General features: G+C 41.3%; 1 protein-coding gene across 5 annotated transcripts in view; it reads left to right on the top strand.

Annotated features, from left to right (window-relative positions):
* Positions 1-19,383, top strand: part of CDK15 (cyclin dependent kinase 15) — a 305,671-nt gene that overhangs the window by 186,965 nt on the left and 99,323 nt on the right. For 4 of the 5 annotated variants that reach the window (XM_056536951.1, XM_056536949.1, XM_056536950.1 and 1 more), the window contains one exon: positions 16,317-16,456. In XM_056536951.1, the coding sequence (XP_056392926.1) occupies positions 16,317-16,456 (140 nt within the window). Of the gene's footprint in view, positions 1-16,316; positions 16,457-19,383 lie in introns of those variants that run through there. The other variant, XM_056536953.1, reaches the window with a different exon arrangement.

Genomic DNA, 19,383 nt, shown 5'->3' with positions numbered 1-19,383 from the left:
TAATACAAAGCCTTGAGCACAGGCCTCAGGAGCAGACTGAAGATTTTTTTTGTAATCTGTAATGATAGCCAAATTACCCAGAGTGCCAGAGTACAAGCTACAGACTGTCCCTAGCTGGAGAGTGTACCCATGCACATTGCCCAGCCAAAGAGTGCCCCTTATTAAAGTACAAAACTAGAAAATGGCTTCATAAAAAGTATCCGGCCAGAAAGTGCTCTCATACATAGTACTCAGCCAGAGCATGCCAAGTACATAGTTTCTCACCCAAACAATATCCCCAAAAACTGTGCAATGGCCAAAGGTTAGACCATACACATTTCCACAGTAAGGGAATGCCCTGATACACAGTGACCCAGCCATAGAATACACTCCCATGGGTAGAGCGTGCTCTTATACATAGTGCCCCACCCAGAACATCCCCCTATTTATAGTGTCCAGAGATTGCTCTCATACACAGTGTCCCATCCAGAGAATGTTCTCATACATAGTACTTTAAACAGACAGTACTTCAGTACTTCCATACTAAGTGTCATGACAGAGAGTGCTCTCATACTTCGTGTCGATCTACAAAGTGCTCCAATACAAAGTATCCAGCCATAAATTGCTGACATACAAAGTGTCTAGCCATAGATGTCTTCAGTCATAGAGGGCTTTAATAAAAACTACCCCATCTAGAGAGTTTCCTCATGCACAGTGCCCCAGCAAGACAGTGTTCTCATACATACTATGGGAGAGTTATCCCATACTGAGTAACCAGCTGGAGAGTGCACCCCTAAAAGTGTCTAGCCAAATACATTAAAGAATAAAAATGTGTTTGCTTACATGTCACTTCCTTCCTTTCCCAACACTGAGACCTGTCATCGGTGTCAGCAGAGATCAGAGCCAGTGAAGAGTGTAGTTTGGCAGGGTAGTGAGTGACTTAAAGCTCCAGCTGAATAGTTTCAGCTTTGAAGGGTCTTCACTTTTTTCTGGAGACTCAGAGACAACTAGGGGCATTTGTTAAGAATTATTTGCTGTATTAACAATATAACCCTCTGGGTCTCTAAGGGAATTCACAATCCTTGCTCCTACCAACTATGTATTCGTCATTAATGCTGTTGTGGTAGAGGGTGTGATGCCGGGCAGATGGAATTACCCTAGGGGCAGATGGCATTAACCCCTTGTATTTGTGAGGCCAGGGCATGGTTTATCCTCAATACAACCCGAAGGTATACCGCTGGATCCTGGGCTAGGCATGGGGGCAATAATGACTTTGACGCCAAGTTACAGACAACGGTAGCTTTACTGAGTGACAGATGGAACAGTCTATACAGCTTAGACAGGCCCACGGAGGTGACCAGTGACTTCAGAGACCTCAGGGCTTGCTGGGACTTGTAGTGGACGGGGACAATATTGATGCAGGCCATGCTGACTGAAGACATTACTTTGACTTGACAGACTTGAATGGGACTGACTATAACCAAATTGTAGCTTACTTGTAGACTTGTGGCTGCTTGACTGACTTGAGGCATCCTATGGACTCCTATGGACATCCTCTTGGACTTGACCTTGCTGCAACTCAGCATAAGCAGGAAGAGAGAGAGCAGAGGCTCCACCCAGGGCTTATATGGTGGAGACTCTGGTGAGGTCCGATAGGTCACCCTTAGGTCACATGGTCACTGACACCTCGCTGGGTTACAATCACATGACATATATTTAACCACATGACAACTGTTCTTAAAGCTACAACATTTTATATACATTACATAGCATAATAATAACTGTACAAAGGAAACAGATGCATGGGCTGGTGGAGGGGGGGGGGGGGAGAGCAGGGGACACTGCAGGGAGGCTGCCCAGTACAACTCCTGTACTGGGCCACCACAATCTCCCCTCTTAAACATAGCCGTCCTCAGCGCCCAGTCCTGAAGGGCGGACAATTAAAGTGGCCACTGGGGCCTAGTGCTGATAACAGTTCCTGGGGCATTGTTTCCGAATGTCCTTCACAGGTCTGAGTAGTGGACAATATAATTGGGGATAAGTCCATGTAGCATTTATCAACAATGTCCATACATGCTTGCAATGCATCCTTAAAGGGTACCTCTCATCAAATTTTTTTTGATATATTATAGATTAATGTATGCAGAATAACTTTACAATTGCATGTTATTAAAAAATATGCTTCTTTCTATTTAATTTTCCACTTTGAAGAAATGACCACTAGGGGTCTCCCTACCAGTCCTGGCAGCAAGCATTTCAGACTCATGCTGGAGTCCTAAACACTACGAGCTGCCAGTCTGCTTTGTTCACAAAGGAGAACACTCAGAGCTGCCAACCTGCTTTGTTCACAGCCTGTTTGGCTGTGAACAAAGCAGGCTTGCAGCTCTGAGTGTTTAGGACTCCAGCATGAGTCAGAAATGCTTGCTCACGGGACTGATCGGGAAAAATACAATAGATTTAAATCTAAAATATATCAAAAGTTTATTTGATGAGAGGTACCCTTTAACACATTTAATACACTTGAGTTGGATTGGGCTGCCAGAGGCTCTCCACCCGATGCCTTAGCTGCTGGGGCCCTTTGGCATTAGCTATTTCTCCCCAGAGCACTATACATACTTTGACAACATTAAAACATTACCTTCATACATAGCCTCTCTGTCACTATATGTGCTTTACTTATATCTCAGGGGAACCCTCTGGCCAGTAGAGTACCCTGTACACGAGGACAGGAAAAATGTTAGACAGTTGAACATTTGACATCACTGACTATGGACTGGAAATATACATTTTAGCTACAGTCCTAACTAGGCATTTGACTAGCTGATACACAATACACTATGTACATTACTGAATTAGTTATATTTAAGCTAACTAAACTGGACTATATATTATACTGACAACTTTATACACGGTACTACGACTTATTTTGAATCCTATCAATAGTCCCTGGCCCTATCTTATATGAAGGATAGCCTTATACCTATCTCTATCTTATATGAAGGATAGCCTTATGCTTATCCCATGCATGTTTAAACTCCTTCGCTGTATTTGCAGCGACCACTTCTGCAGGAAGGCTATTCCATGCATCCACTACTCTCTCAGTAAAGTAATACTTCCTGATATTACTTTTAAACCTTTGCCCCTCTAATTTAAAACTATGTCCTCTTGTGGTAGTTTTTCTTCTTTTTAATATGCTCTGCTCCTTTACCGTGTTAATTCCCTTTATGTATTTAAAAGTCTCTATCATATCCCCTCTGTCTCTTCTTTCTTCCAAGCTATACATGTTAAGGTCCTTTAACCTTTCCTGGTAAGTTTTGTCCTGCAATCCATGTACAGTGACCCCTCAACCTAAGATGGTCCCGACATACGATAATTTCAACATGCGATGGCCTCTCAGAGGCCATCGCATGTTGAAGGCAGCATCAACATACGATGCTTTTTTATGTCGGGGCCATCGCATAAACGGCTATCCGGCAGCGCAGACTGCTTCAGCTGCCGCCGGATAGCCGTTTACGGTGCCCTGTGAGCTCCGGTGATGTCTCTTACCTGTCCTAGGGGCTCCGGCGCGTCCTCTCCGGGATCCCCTGCATCATCAGCGCTCTCCATCAACGTCATCACGTCGCTGCGCACGCCGTCCCGTCATTTAATAGGAGCGGCGTGCGTAGCGACGTGATGGCGGCGATGGAGCGCGCAGATGCCGGGGAAGCAGAGGCCTTGCCGGAGCGCCGGGGACACCTCGGGGACGCGGCGACGGCGATGGACGGCGACATCCCGGGCAGCGGAGACGATTGGTGACGGTCCGGTGCGGCGGGGACAGGTGAGTACAACTTCCTCTAACAGTGGTCTTCAACCTGCGGACCTCCAGATGTTGCAAAACTACAACACCCAGCATGCTTGCGGAGTGTTGTAGTTTTGCAACATCTGGAGGTCCGCAGGTTGTAGACCACTGTCCTATACTTTACATTGCACGGATCCCTCAACATGCGATGGTTTCAACAAACGATGGTCCGTTTGGAACGGATTACCATCGTATGTTGAGGGACCACTGTACTAGTTTAGTAGTTCTTCTTTGAACTCTCTCTAGAGTATCTATATCCTTTTGGAGATATGGCCTCCAGTACTGCGCACAATACTCCAAGTGAGGTTTCACCAGTGTTCTTTACAGCGGCATGAGCACTTCTCTCTTTCTACTGCTTATACCTCTCCCTATACATCCAAGCATTCTGCTAGCATTTCCTACTGCTCTATTACATTGTCTTCCTACCTTTAAGTCTTCTGAAATAATTACTCCTAAATCCCTTTCCTCATGACTGTGTCAAATATTCTATATTCTGCCCGAGGGTTTTTATGCCCCAGGTGCATTATCTTGCACTTATCCACATTAAATTTCAGTTGCCAGAGTTCTGTCCATTCTTCTAGTTTTCCTAAATCCTTTTCCATTTGGCGGATCCCTTCAGGAGCATCAACCCTGTTACATATCTTTGTGTCATCAGCAAAAAGACACATCTTACCATCGAGACCATTTGCGATATCACTAATGAAGATATTAAACAATATTGGTCCAGTACAGATCCCTGAGGTACCCCACTGGTGACAAGCCCTTGCTCTGAATATTCTCCATTGACTACAACCCTCTGTTGTCTGTCACTCAGCCACTGCCTAATCCACTCAACAATATGGGAGTCCAAGCTCAATGACTGCAGTTTATTTATAAGTCTTCTATGTGGGGCAGTGTCAAAAGCCTTACTAAAATCTAAAAATGTGATGTCTACTGCCCCACCGCCATCTATTATTTTAGTCACCCAGTCAAAAAAATCTATAAGATTTGTTTGACATGATCTCCCTGAAGTAAACCCATATTGTTTTTCATCTTGCAATCCATGGGATTTTAAATGTTCCACAATCCTATCCTTTAATAGGGTTTCTATTAATTTCCCCACTATTGATGTCAGACTTACTGGCCTATAGTTGCTTGATTCCTCCCTACTACTCTTGTGAATGGGCACAACATTCGCTAATTTCCAATCTTCTGGGACGACTCCTGTTACCAGTGATTGGTTAAATAAACCTGTTAACGGTTTTGCTAGCTCACCACTAAGCTCTCTTAATAATTTTGGGTGTATCCCATCAGGCCCCTGTGATTTATTTGTCTTCACTTTAGACAGCAAACCTAGAACCTCTTCCTCTGTAAAGACACATGCATCAAATGATTCCTTAGTTTTCCTCTCTAATGGAGGTCCTTTTCCTTCTTTTTCTTCTGTAAAAACTGAACAGAAGTATTCATTAAGGCAGTCGGCTAGCCCCTTATTCTCTTCAATATGCCGTCCTTCCTTTGTTTTTAATTTAGTTATTCCTTGTTTTAATTTCATTTTTTCATTTATATATCTGAAGAATGTCTTATCCCCTTTTTTCACAGACTGAGCTAGTTTTTTCTTCCTGCACTTTAGAAGTTCTTATAACTTGCTTGGCCTCTTTCTGCCTAGTCTTGTAGATTTCCCTATCTTCATTGCTCTACGTTGTTTTATAATTACCAAATGCTAGTTTTTTTGCTTTTTATGATTTTGGCCACTTCTGCTGAGTACCACAGTGGTCTCTTCCTTTTTCTGCTTTTACTGGCAAGTTTAATGCAATTTTCTGTTGCCTTCAATAAAGCGTCTTTTAAGTAGTCCCATTTCTTCTGAACTCCATTTAATTTGTTCCAGTATGATAGGGACTCATTTATGACTAATCTCATTTTTGAAAAGTCATTTTTTCTAAAATCTAAAACTTGTTTTTGTATGGTGTGGCTCCTTCACTGTTCTTATATTAAACCACACTGATTGGTGATCACTAGATCCCAAGCTTTCGCCAACAATAACATCATATACCAAATCCCCATTTGTGAATACCAAATCCAAAATGGCTTCCCTCTGGGTTGGCTCCTCAACCACTTGTTGTAGAGATAATCCCAGTAGGGAATTTAGAATATCTGTACTCCTGGCAGAACTAGCTATTTGGATTTTCCAGTTTATATCTGGAAGATTGAAGTCTCCCATAATGATAACTTCTCCTTTCATTGTCATTTTAGATATTTCTTCAACTAGTAGATCATCTACTTCTTTAACTTGGCCAGGTGGTCTATATATCACACCCACACGAGTTATTGCATGATTACCAAACTGCAACGTAACCCAAACTGACTCTATGTTGGCCTCACTAACTTGTATTAGGTTAGATTTTATGCTATCTTTCACATATAGGGCCACTCCTCCTCCTTTCTTGCCTTCTCTGTCTCTTCTGTATAAAGAGTACCCTGGTATGGATATGTTCCAATCATTCCTTTCATTAAACAATGTCTCAGTAACAGCCACTAAATCTACATTCTCAGATGCCATTATTGACCCAAGTTAATTGATTTTATTACCTAAACTGCAGGCATTTGTAGACAGGACTCTGAGCTTGTCATTTCTTAACCTCTGGGCTACTGACATGTTCTGGCATTGTTTCAGGGGGCAATTGGACTCATGGATTTTCACTCTTTTGCCCCCCCTTCCTAGTTTAAATACTCCATAGCAAATTCTTGGAATTGTTCACTGAGTACATTTGTTCCTCTGAGAGAAAGATGCAAACCATCTTTTTTGTACAGTTCCTTTCTATTCCAAGTAGAACTATCATGAGACACAAAGCCAAATCCTTGCTCTTGACACCATTTACTAAGCCATAGGTTGAATTCCTTAATACGCCTCTGCCTATCATTCTGAACATTATGCACTGGCAGAACTTCAGAAAATGAAACAGGGGGTGCAAAATCGTGTACATCATTACCAAGTGTGATAAAAGATTCCTTCACCTCTGAAACTTCATTGCAAGCCAGGAAATTTGTCCCTAGATGGACAAGAACATCCACTTCCCCTTCCTGCTTTGCTTGCTTAACAATATTAAGAATACATGTTCTATCTCTTCTAGCAGTAGATCCCGGGAGACATCTCACAAAATCGTTTTCCTTAAGCTTCCTTAAGCTCCATTTTTCTTAAGGTCTTCTTTAACCTTTTCGGACCAGGGTTCACCGTCCATAAGGGTGGTCACAACATTGGTTCACGAACCGTTGATAAAATGGGGGCATCTCCACGTCTCCCCACACGTCTTCGATAGGTGGTTCTTCGTCGGGGGTCATCCGAGACAGTACATCGGCTTTGACATTTGACTTGCCACTTCTGTACTTGATGGTGAAACTGTAATTGGCTAATCTTGAAGCCCAAGGCTGTTCGATGGCGCCCATAGCCCATACCAAGGCGAGAAGTTCCAACTTGAATGAGCTGTAATTATCATTGTTCTTTTCTGCTCCTCGCAGGTTACGACTGGCATAGGCAATTACTCACTCTTTGTAAGAACAACACAATTGAGTTCCTATATAAAATTCATCAAACAAACAGATCGTACTCTCGGAGCTCCACTTCACTCCACAAGGCAATCTGAGTAATACACATATGTAGGGCTAAACTGACTGCACGCCAACCATGTTAAATCACAGCATGTGAGTTGAAATTCAAGACATAACTCATGGTTTCATTGGAAAAATTCTTCCGGCTTTAATTCCTTTTTTTTTTTCATTTTTCATATTGCACAACGGCTTGTCTCGTAGGACCTTTATAACAACATTTTAGCAGCAGAAAATAGCAGCATATTATGTAGTTTCACCAGTCATGGCACAATGTTTCAGGGGCGCATCCCCTTAGTTGTGTTGCGCAGCCCGCTGTCCTGAAGGGGACAGATGGGGAAGAGAAGCATGCAAGGCATCTAATATTTCAGCAAAACTATTTTTCATAATGTTCATTCCCAATATAAACTCAGCAGACCCCTTATCTGTCACATTAGTTACAATCACTCCCTGCACTGTAAGTACATGCTCTCCCAACTGAATAGTTGGCTCCCAGTATCCATGTCTGGGGACTGGTTGCCCATTACCCGCAACTACTCTGAAACTGACATCATCAGCCTCACACAATAAACTAGCATCCCAATGCTGATAAAAAAAACACTTTAAGGTATGGTAGACACTTGTAACCCTGTATCTATTAACACCTCTAAAGATACACCTTCTACAATAACTTTTACATAGGGGCAGGATGTGACATAAAGTTAGAGTCCTGATTTAGGTTGTTTGGGGGTTGGACCTGATGATTGTTTTCCTGAGGGACTGTCCTCGACCTCAGGGAAAATCTGTTTAAATCCCAACACTGCATTTTCCAATGTCCTGGCTTATTACAGTAAGTGCAAAGGGGTCTTTAAATCCCCGAGTATTTATTGGGGGGAGAATTACGGTAATTGAAATTGCGGGGAGCAGGAGCAGGGGCAAGTTTTCTAGGCAGGGGTGGTTCACGGTCAGATGGAGCAGCCCGGGTAGCAAGCTCCTTCACAGCCATAGTCAGTTGTTCAATGTCCTGCTTAACACTCTGTAAATCTGAGGCTGCGGTAACTGGCAAAGTAGATGACACTGGGGCAGGGGCTGGTGATGGAGGGGGAATAGGTCTGTGGCTCTGGAACGGGCGTAAGGGGTGTACAAACTTCCTCTAACTCAGTATTTTGAAATTACATGTTGGGGTTTTGGACCGCTAACATTCTCAGCTGGACTTTGTCCCACTTATTATGAGCCCCATAAATATATCTGTCCATGAACACCTTGTTGCCCTGCTCGGGAGTTATACCATCTAATTTCTTAACAGTCTCTAGTAATAACAAAAACAGAAGCACTCTATAGTGCAATCATCCATTACTTATATGCCTATAAGGTTACTGGAAGCACTTACCCGCTATGTGAATTCTGCGAGCCTCCTGTTCCATACAGGTGTATTAGCCTCTGGTCGTGCATCTGCCCTGCATCAGCCCCACCTGACCAGGACAGGAAAAACCAGGTGTGTACACTACATTTTTATTATTGTTGGCTACATTTTTAGTGCCCTGCCCACTCACGTAAATTGATCCCTGTTTAAAATTAATAAAAATGTTGTTATAAAAAAGATACATTTTGTTAAATACTATTTTTTCAATCACTACTGTATCTTTTTTATAATTTTTTTTTAATGGTACCCTACAAAATTTTATTTAAAAAATGTATCTCCACCATTTTTTTGGGGATCGCTAAGGTCCAAAAAATAATAAAAACCCTCTGCAAAAACGCCAACGTTAAAACCCACATGGAGTTTTTCTTGGTGTTTTTTTACTCCCATAGACTTCTATGGGAGAAAAACACTCCAATTTCAGGGGAAAAAATGCTGCTGCAACAAGCTGTGATTTTGCAAAACCTCCAAGGAGCTGAAAAAGAGTGAAAAAACGCCAAAAGTATTAAAAAGCGCCAAACTGAAAAATGCAAAGTGGAAAAAGAATTTTGCGATTTCTCATTGATTTACAGCTAACATCTGGCCGCAATGTTTTTTGGCAGAAAAGAACGCTATGTGGCAGAATTGGCGTTTTTCTTTGTGCCATATTGCAGCTTAGTTCTATTGAAGTGAATGGAGCCAAGTTGTAACATACAAAACCTGAGGACAGGTGTGGTGCTGTTTTTGGAAGAAATTTGCTCTGTTTTTCTCTTCATGGATAACCCCTTTAAATACCTAATGTGCAGTTCATAGTTTGTACTGATCACCAGATGAATTACTTTTCTAAAAAGTTTAATTTTTTTAATATTGTTTTAATAAAAACATTTTCAATGATGGTTAATATTACACTACTTTTAACTATTGTGTATTTTTGTTTTGCCCTATAAAATATCTTTTTGTTTGTTGCCTCTTTTGAGTATAATTCAGTAATATTTTATATATTTATATTACTGGAATCTGGTAACTTCTTATATCTATGTTTACACTTCTGTTCCTCAGGGTCTAGAGGCATTTAAGCCCATTCCCATTCCTTTGTATTTATTGATAAGATGATTCTTTGATGCATCAGGAAAATAATAGGTTAATGGGTCTTATCAAGGTTTATAAAAAGGCAGAGTAGTGAGAATGAAAATGTTCAATGGAGTGGAAGTAACATCTGCCGCTATCACATTGTAGAAAGCGTTTTGGAATAGACCTTCCCAGAAGAAGGAGTACTAATTTCTTGTCTTCACTGCAATTGTTCCTCACCATAATACCAGCATTGTATTTGAACTGGAGGACAGGGGCCCAGGACACAATTGGTGCCATGACCCCTGTTTTCCATGCAGTTGTCCTTCGCTCTTTTGCAGACAATTTTCAGTCCTCCATAAAATGATCCAACCCTTCAGCCATTCAAGGAAAAAAGGCTGAAAGGAAAAGAAGAAAAACACACGCCTTCAGGGGTTTCCAGCAGCCAAACCATTTTAAAGACCACAACTTCAAAGGAAAGTCTTGGCTTTTCTAAGGATTTATATTCTTATCAGGTGCTGCGATGCAAAAAAAAAAATTGTTAAAAAGATCAAGTTTAAAGGCAAGACAAGTCCCCAAAAAGCTTAAAAAACAGGAACTGAAGGAGTGTGCAAAAACATTTGATTCTTTGTAGTTCATGAATGAAGCCAATCTGGGTATTAAATTGGTCTGTATCTAGTTTTGATTATTTAAATTGGTTCATATGTTTTGCAAATCCAAGGCAAGTTTGTAATGTGAGCGAACATTATAGGCTTTGGCAGAGCAAGTTGGTGGAATATTTTATGTGTCTGTATGGCAGGAATGAATCATATAGAGTAAAACTTTCTTTTTGAATTACTCTTGAAAAAAAAAACAAAAAAAAAAAAACATCAAACTCTGCAACAATACTGTACTGTAAGAATTTAGAATTGTGTGAAACTAGCATTGATCTTGTAGTGGCATAACTATAGTCTCATGGGCTCCAGTGCAAATCCCTACACACACACACACATACACCTTAATAGGGGTACTCCGGTGGAAACCTTTTTATTTTTATTTTTTTTCTTAAATCAATTGATGCCAGAAAGTCAAACAGATTTGTAAATTATTTCTATTAAAAATCTTAATCCTTCCAGTACTTATTGGCGGTTGTATATTACAGAGGAAATTCTTTTGTTTTTGGATTTCTTTTCTGTCACGACCACAGAGCTCTCTGCTGACACCTCTGTCCATGTCAGGAACTGTCCAGAGCATGAGAAAATCCCCATAGCAAACATATGCTGCTCTGGACAGTTCCTAAAATGGACAGAGGTGTCAGCAGAGAGCACTGTGGTTGTGACAGAAAGGAAATCCCAAAAGTAAAGAATTTCCTCTGTAGTATATAGTCGCTAATACTACTAGTACTGGAAGGATTAAGAAAGGATTTTTAAATAGAAGTCATTTACAACTTTCTGGCACCAGTTTATTTAAAAAAAAAAAAAAAAGTTCTCATGTAGACTTCACCTAACTATGGCTCATCTCCGCAGAATCTGCCTCTAAGGCTTTTGTTTTCTACCTTTTCCCTAGCCTCAGTGTTCAAAATAATGTATCCCTTGGTGCCCTACATAGTAAGAGTGAGTAGGTTAGTGTTGGTAGGAGGGAAAGGGGGATTGGATGGGGGCAGGTGGGTAGATAAGTTGTAAGTAGGTATTTCCCTCCTATTAGGTAGATACCCCAGTAGGTATGAAATTTCCCCTCCATTAGGTAGATGTCCCAAGTAGGAATAAAATTTCCCCTGCATTAGGTAGATGCTTCAAGAAGATAGCTATCCTCCCCCAAATAAGGTTGAAGAATTATAAAATACCTTATTATGTCAAAAGAAAAACATACGTAGAAAAAGTACCCATAATTGGTATTGCTGGAAATATAATGACCCATTAAATGCTGTAAAAATTAATTTAAAAAAATAAAAACCAATTCCAGATTTTTTTTTTACATTCATCCCACTTCCCCCAAAAAGTTATCAAAATGTGTATGTACCTTATGGCAACCCTTTATCTCTAAGTGGGCCAACAAGGTGCAAGCCTAGGGTGGAACTTTAGCAGAGAGCGGTGGTTGAGGATTTTTTTTATTATTATTATTTTTAATCTTTAGCAGCTGTTACTAACTTCTGACAGCCCCCTCGCTGGGGAGGTAAGGGGTGGTACTAGTGACATTGTGGCAGCTGCCTGATGAGTGTAGGTCAGTACTTCTCTGCAAGACAGAGCCGCATAGAAAGGATTCATAACAAGCTGAACATTGCCCCTAGCTCAGCATTATCCAATGTCTAATATTGGCTGATGCAGATGGAGAGTCCTCTTATGGTGAAGGGGCACTCACCATTCACTAGGTTATATGTATTGGGACTGCGCTACTCCTGAGGAAGCACTGCCCTGCATTCAGTGGCACACCGTACTAACCCAAACCCCCCTCCTCTGCCCGACTCTGACTCATCACTAACTCTGACATGGATGACTGATCCTGATTAAAGGAAATTTGTCATCAGTTTCACCTGAACTAACCTGTTGGTACAGACAGGTTGTGCAGGTGACACTGATGACAAAGATATTTAACTGATCCCGTTCTGTGCTCCGGTTCTCCTGCTATCCTCTTCGGTATCTTCCTTTCTGGGCCCGACTTGGAGCATGGGCGGAGCTCTGTGACGTCACTGCTGCTGTTTGCTAGCAGTGGGACCCAGCAGAAAACAGCAACGGGGACTTCACGAAGCTCCACCTATGCTCCAAGTTGGGCCCATAACAGAAGATACTGAAGAGGAGAGCCAGAAAACTGGAGCACAGAATTATATACAGATCACTATCTCCGTACTCCATATCCATATTTAATGCATAAAGCGGAAAAGGTGGATCCCAAAAAGAAAAAAGATAGGGAGCATAAAGAGAAAAGGTGGGGCCAAAAGAGAAAGGAGTTGACTTTACAGAAGAAGAAGTGGGTCTTAAACAGAAAAAGGTGTTGTCTTGATAAAAAAAAAAAGGGAGGCAAATTTTGATTACGTGACAACATGGCTTAGGGCAGCACAAAGACTTTAATCCACCACTGACTTACCAATGAAATCTACTGTTATCTCTGTAAAAAAAAAAAAAAAAAAACAGGAATTCTTTAAAACGTTCTGGTACCAGTTGATTAGAACACATTTGTTTTCCACTGGAGTTCCACTTTAAAGCCTAAGGGTATGTTCACACGCAGAAAAAAACACGGTACTACAGTATTTACATCTGTAAATGGCAAAAAATGGCCGCATACATTAGTTGTGTTTTTTTAGCTGAAAATATAGCCCTAAATTTAAGACCGACATATTTTTCCCATGTGTGTATGCAGTGTTAGTAGGAAGTCAATAGACACATACAAATCTGCCTATAGTGTTTTTTTTTATCACTTGATGTAAGGTTTTGAGGTCTGTGGCAGTTTTTCTAAAATGCAGCATGCTGTAGTTATGACTTTGTTTACACAGTTTGCGGCATTTGGTCTGATCGACATGTCAAAAGTTGTTTTTAATGACAGTAATGCTTTCAGAGTCTTCTTTACCCATTGTTTGTGGTTATGAATACAGAGATAATATTGTTACCTCTGTCACCTCAAGATTCAGCAGATAGAACTGTATTATACTCTTCTAAATAAACTTGAAGTTGAGTGATAATCTCATTTGAGCAGTATTTATTAGGACATTGGCCTAGTCTCATTTGTTACAGACTAATAATATAAGCCCTCTAGGCTCCTTATACATTGTTCTGAAGTCACGCTGAATGGATTCCTTCAATTACTTAGTCACACATACCCAGGATACCTCAGTAACATGATAAGCTTAGGTCTGAGTTTATCTAACAACATTGGATAGTGATTCGAAATTCCATGTCACAAAGCAAGGAGTGTGCTGCTGCCAGATGAAGCTGTTCTACATTACAGGCCCCTGACAGCTGATGATAAATGGAATCTATTGTCTTTTATAGCAGACAAAAACTTAATTTCTTCTTGTTTTGGTGTTCTGAAATCCTTGTGTTTTTTTTTCTTTTTGTCTTTTTAATTACTATAATTTTTTTTATTTTTTTTTTACATGAACCTAAAAAGCAGTTGCTGGGCATCTTGGATTCAGACCCAACTGATCCATATTAGAAATCACTGTTCTATAATTGTTCTACAAATGTTCCTTTTTTTGTGTTAAAAAAAAGCCTTTTGTGATGTTTTTTTCCCATTACTGAACAAATGGACCACAACAAAAAAATTACTGAAAAAACTATGTTATGCCCAATAATTGGCCATTGTAACAAAAATGGCACAAAAAATTGCTACAATGTTTTTCTAGCAAAATTGGGAGAATTTAGTTTGGTTGTTTGGGCATTGAACAATGGCCTCATATGGCAAAAATGTATTAACTTGAACTTGTACATACTTAGGGATGGGACAATAGGATGATACTACCAAAGTTCTATAGCTTAAAAAAAGTTACTCTCTAAAATAAATTCTTACACTTAGGTTAAGGCCAAGATAACATTGTAGCTAGAAAGTCGGTCATCATTGACCCTGGATCTGGCGATTAAAGGGTTAGTCTTGAACATGCGCCAAAAATTAGCATTTGCTCTGTGGCATCTGGAACATTCAGTAAAAGGGGACCTGCCCATTTTAAACAACCGTGCAGGCGTGAGATAAATTTTTGTGATAATATATGTGTGGGTTGTTTGGGTTTCTTCTTGTTAAGAGTCACAAGTTCCTAAAATATTGACACATAAAAACGGGCACCAAAATTGTGTCACAAAAGCCAACACTAAATTGCCAGGATAGGAATAGTAAATCAGGGCCATGGTATGCAGTTTATATCTGCAGCGTGACCATTTATGTTGTAGAAATACTGTCGATTTTCCACATTGTCTTCTATAACAATTCTTCATCAAAATCCATATGATTGTTGTACAGAGGCAGCCAGGCATATTTTAGTACAAAGCCACTTACAGGCATTTAGCCAGCCATAAATGTTCACTGATACTCGGTGAAGGATGAATGATGTGGAAACATTCTTAAAAGGGTAGTCACATACATAAAAGCACATATACTCACTTACTGACAACCCCCCCGCTGGTGCCATTTCCACAGTGCTGGTCCCTTTGCTCAGCGCTTCCTGATCTTCATCCTAACTCCTGGCACCTTTGGGGAATTGGCAGCAGGTGACTACATGTGTTTTTATTTGTTCCTCTCATCCTAAGCACTTTGAAACATAAATCTATTTTTTTAGATAACCCTTTTAAGTGTTATTTCTGTCTTCCTGTCCCATTGTCACCATGTCGTTTACCAGCTTAAAATGACTACTGTTGTCTCCTCAGAATTGTAGTCTGCTAGCCAAATATTACCATAAAGTAATTTGTAGCGCTATTCAAAGCAGTCAAAGATAGCATCAGTCCCATGCAATAGCCTGCTAGTCAAACCTCAAAGGAAAGATACTGTAGCCACATATATAGTCTTTCAGTTGTCTGGTTCCTCATACTATTCTGAGACACAGAATGGCACATTCTGTCATAAATAGGTCATAAAATAGAACCCTGTATCCTCCATGTATCTGCATTATTATGAATATAGATGTAAAAGCGTATTACTGTATTATTCTTTCATAGTTCTTAAAAAAAGAGGGTTCCAGGGTTTATCAGCTGTTTTTTTGTAGAAATACAACATGCACATGCACATTACCATTCTGTGCACAGATTAATATTTATCACACAAATTAACAGTATTTGATACAAAATAATAATAATATTTGATGTACAGGATATCATGTTGGATATTTTTACATTACAGTGCCAGGCAGGTGCTGCCAAAGTATATAAAATCATAAGAGGCAGCAAAAGAACAAGAGATTGAGACTATGATTTTTCCCATAACATTGTGATGGTTGATTCATTGAACATGACCTTGATCCCTTTCTTAAAAAAGATATAAGAAGTTATAGGTGCTTATGACTAAGGGTTACCCTCCTCCACCCAGGAATCGCACCAAGCTGTACCCTTCTTGATTGTGATCTGTGTATTTCCTGCTTTTAATGAATTCTAAATAAAGCAAAATGTTATGGATTTCTGAAGCACTGGACCTCTCTTGTCTACATAATGGCTCTGCACCTGTGCGCTATCTGTGCCCCCCGCCCCCACCAACTGAATATTTAAGTGTAGAGCTGACTATACCTGCTGTGTGTTTTGAGCCAGGGATTTATTCTGATGTTTGTGTACTAGTCATTTTGAGCTTTCTCAGGTTTATTATTATGTATTACTTACTATTTATTAATATTGAATTTAAACAGGGGATTCATCTTGTCTATTCTCATTCAGTGTTATTTTAGGATGTAGGGCAAGGTATACATTAGTGGGGTATTATTGTACTTTTCTATTGGATTATGATTGTAGGTTTTTGGAATTGTTTAGTAATTCTTGTAGTATTTAATTAAACTCTGTTTTCTTAGCTTAATCTCCTTTTGTTTTCTAGATTAAGTAGAACTATGGGGGCTGAAGATCTTGCATATAAGATGTTGAAAGGTTGCCCTCGTGAAAGGATTTCTGCTGAAGATGCCCTTCTTCATAAATTTTTTAGTACATTGCCTTGTCAACTTTACCAGCTTTCTGATGGTATGTCTTAATGTATATCTATGTAATGCATTTATTGTTCAAAGATCCAAACTTTATGTGATAACTATTGGGAAATGGTTCCTTTGGGTACTCCTGGAGATGAGCGAACTTTTGAACAATTCGATTTGGCCAATTCGCCAAATTTTTTGAAAAAATTTGATTCGGGCGAATATTTTTGTGGCGAATCGCTATTAAAAACAGCAATTTCTGGCCTACTGAGAGCCTCAATAGGGGTGTAGAGCCCTTTGCCTTGTCCTATCACGCATAGGGAGTGTGCTGTGTTAGGGAAATAATAGTGTTATTTAGTATGACATGCAGATTACAGGCATTGCTATTAGAATCACTGCTGCAGAGTTATTTAATTTAAATTTTTTGAGTACCCATTCTGGTGAGCATCGAGCTGGCGGTCCTCCACCAGGCAAGATACCACCTGTTCCAGCCCCTGCCTCTCAGCGCCCCCCTAACTACGAAAGTGCGAATGTTTCTTTTAATCAATTATGGTTCATTGTTATCACTCCAAGCTGTTTCATGGGATTCTTGTGATCATTCCACAGATAATATGACGTCGACGACCATAGGGCCTCAGTCTTGAAAAGATCGATTTCTTTAAATTTAAGATTTTTATTAGATTCCCAAGTTTAAAGTCCCAGTGTTTACTTTGAACTAATACTGTATGACCACAAAACCCAATCTAACAAGGAGTCACATGGCTGCACAATGACAGAGCCTAGAGGTGGCAGCAGCATGATGAGACCATATAGAGGCAGAACGACCCAGTCTGGAGGTGGCAACAGCCTGACAAGACCATAGGGCCTCACAATAGAGAAGATTAAAGATATTTTAGAAAATTTTAATTGACGATTTATGGTAGCTAGTGTTACCACAACATATTTTTAGGTAATGTACCAGGCCCTGCTGCATCAGTAAACCATATAGTGGCTGAATGGCACAGCCTGGAGCTGGCGGCAGCATGAGTAGACAATAGGGCTTCACAATCCCTAAGATTAAAAGATGAATTTTAAAATTTAAATTGAAGATTTTTCGTAGCTAGTGCTACCATAACATATTTTTAGGTAATGTACCAGGCCCTGCTGCATCAGTAAACCATATAGTGGCTGAACAGCACAGCCTGGAGCTGGCGGCAGCATGAGTAGACAATGGGGCTTCTCAATCCCTAAGATTAAAATAGGAATTTTAAAATTGAAATTGAAGATTTTTCGTAGCTAGTGTTACCATAACATATTTTTAGGTAATGCACCAGGCCCTGCTGCATCAGTAAACCATATAGTGGCTGAATGGCACAGCCTGAAGCTGGCGGCAGCATGAGTAGACAATAGGGCTTCACAATCCCCAAGATTAAAAGATGAATTTCAAAACTTAAATCGAAGATTTATGGTAGCTAGTGCTACCAAGAAATATTTTTAAGTAATGGCCCAGGCCTGGAGGTGGCTGAAGCATGAGGATACCATATAGTGGCTGAATGCCACACCCTGGAGGTGGCTTAAGCATGAGGAGACCATATAGTGGCTGAATGGCACAGCCTGGAATTGGCAGAAGCATGAGGGGACCATATAGTGGTTGAATGGCACAGCCTGGAATTGGTTGAAGCATGAGGAGATCATACAGTGGCTGAATGCCACACCCTGGAGGTGGCTTAAGCATGAGGAGACCATATAGTGGCTGAATGGCACAGCCTGGAATTGGCAGAAGCATGAGGGGACCATATAGTGGTTGAATGGCACAGCCTGGAATTGGTTGAAGCATGAGGAGATCATACAGTGGCTGAATGCCACAGCCTGGAGGTGGCTGAAGCATGAGGAGACAATATAGCTGATGAATGGCACAGCCTGGAATTGGCTGAAGCATGAGGAGACCACATAGTGGCTGAATGGCACAGCCTGGAGTTGGCTGAAGCATGAGGAGTGTTATGCGCTCTGGCCGCACACGCTGGCCGTGAGCGCATGGTCCCATTACCTGCTGCTGCCGACGGGGCTGGGACTCGCATCGCGTGACGCACCCGCATGCGAGCCCCAGTCCGTCACTCACCTGGTGCTTTTCCTGCCCCAGCCTCTGCCTCTCTGCTCCGGCGCGCGTGTCCCCGTCCCCTAGGGCACGTGCGCGCTGGAGCTTTAAGATTTAAAGGGCCAGTGCACTCATTAGTGTAATTCACCTGTGGCTCATTGATAAATTCCTCCACCCTCCTCACTTCCCTGCTGGATCTTTGTTGCCTTGTGCCTAAGAGAAAGCATTCCTGAGAGTTGCCTTACCGTATATCTGATCCTTTGCTCCTGGACTTGACCTTGCTCCTCTGCCGCCTGCCTACTGACCTCCTGCTATGTCCTGACTATGCTACTTTGCTGCCTGCCTTGACCTTCTGCTATCCTGACTACGAGCTGCCTTATCCCTCCTGTGCCTCGCATTTCCTCAGCCGTCTGTGTGGTCGAGCCGTGCCAGGGGTTACCGACCTGGTTGGCGCCTGCCGCAGCAAGTCCTTCCTGCTTTGCGGTGGGCTCTGGTGAAAACCAGCGGCACCTTGGTATGGTCCGAGCCATCTGCCACACAGGTCCAGCGGATCCACATCCAACGGAGTTCCTGTCTTCTGAAACGTTAGTGTTACAAGGAGATCATATAGTGGCTGAATGGCACAGCCTGGAGGTGGCAGCAGCAGCATCAGGAGTCCTGAAAGTGACCCAGTGACAGAGTGGTGCAGTGAATGGCAATACCAGAACCTAGTGACGAAGGTGGGTGAAAAAAGGTCTGATGCGGAGTAACGTAACTGGGGAGCAGTGCCTTAAATCTGTTTGGCACTATCCATATTTGTGTTGGTGTAGCACCTTGGTCGATCTACTCTGATGCATCAGGCATTGGTGGGTGAAAATCTTGCCTGATCCATGCCTCATTCATCTTCACAAAGGTCAGTCTCTCCA

This window comes from Hyla sarda, chromosome 8, assembly GCF_029499605.1.
Source record: "Hyla sarda isolate aHylSar1 chromosome 8, aHylSar1.hap1, whole genome shotgun sequence".
Lineage (NCBI taxonomy): Eukaryota > Metazoa > Chordata > Amphibia > Anura > Hylidae > Hyla > Hyla sarda.
Note: the sequence above shows the minus strand (reverse complement) of the source record. Positions and strands in the feature narration are given on the sequence as shown.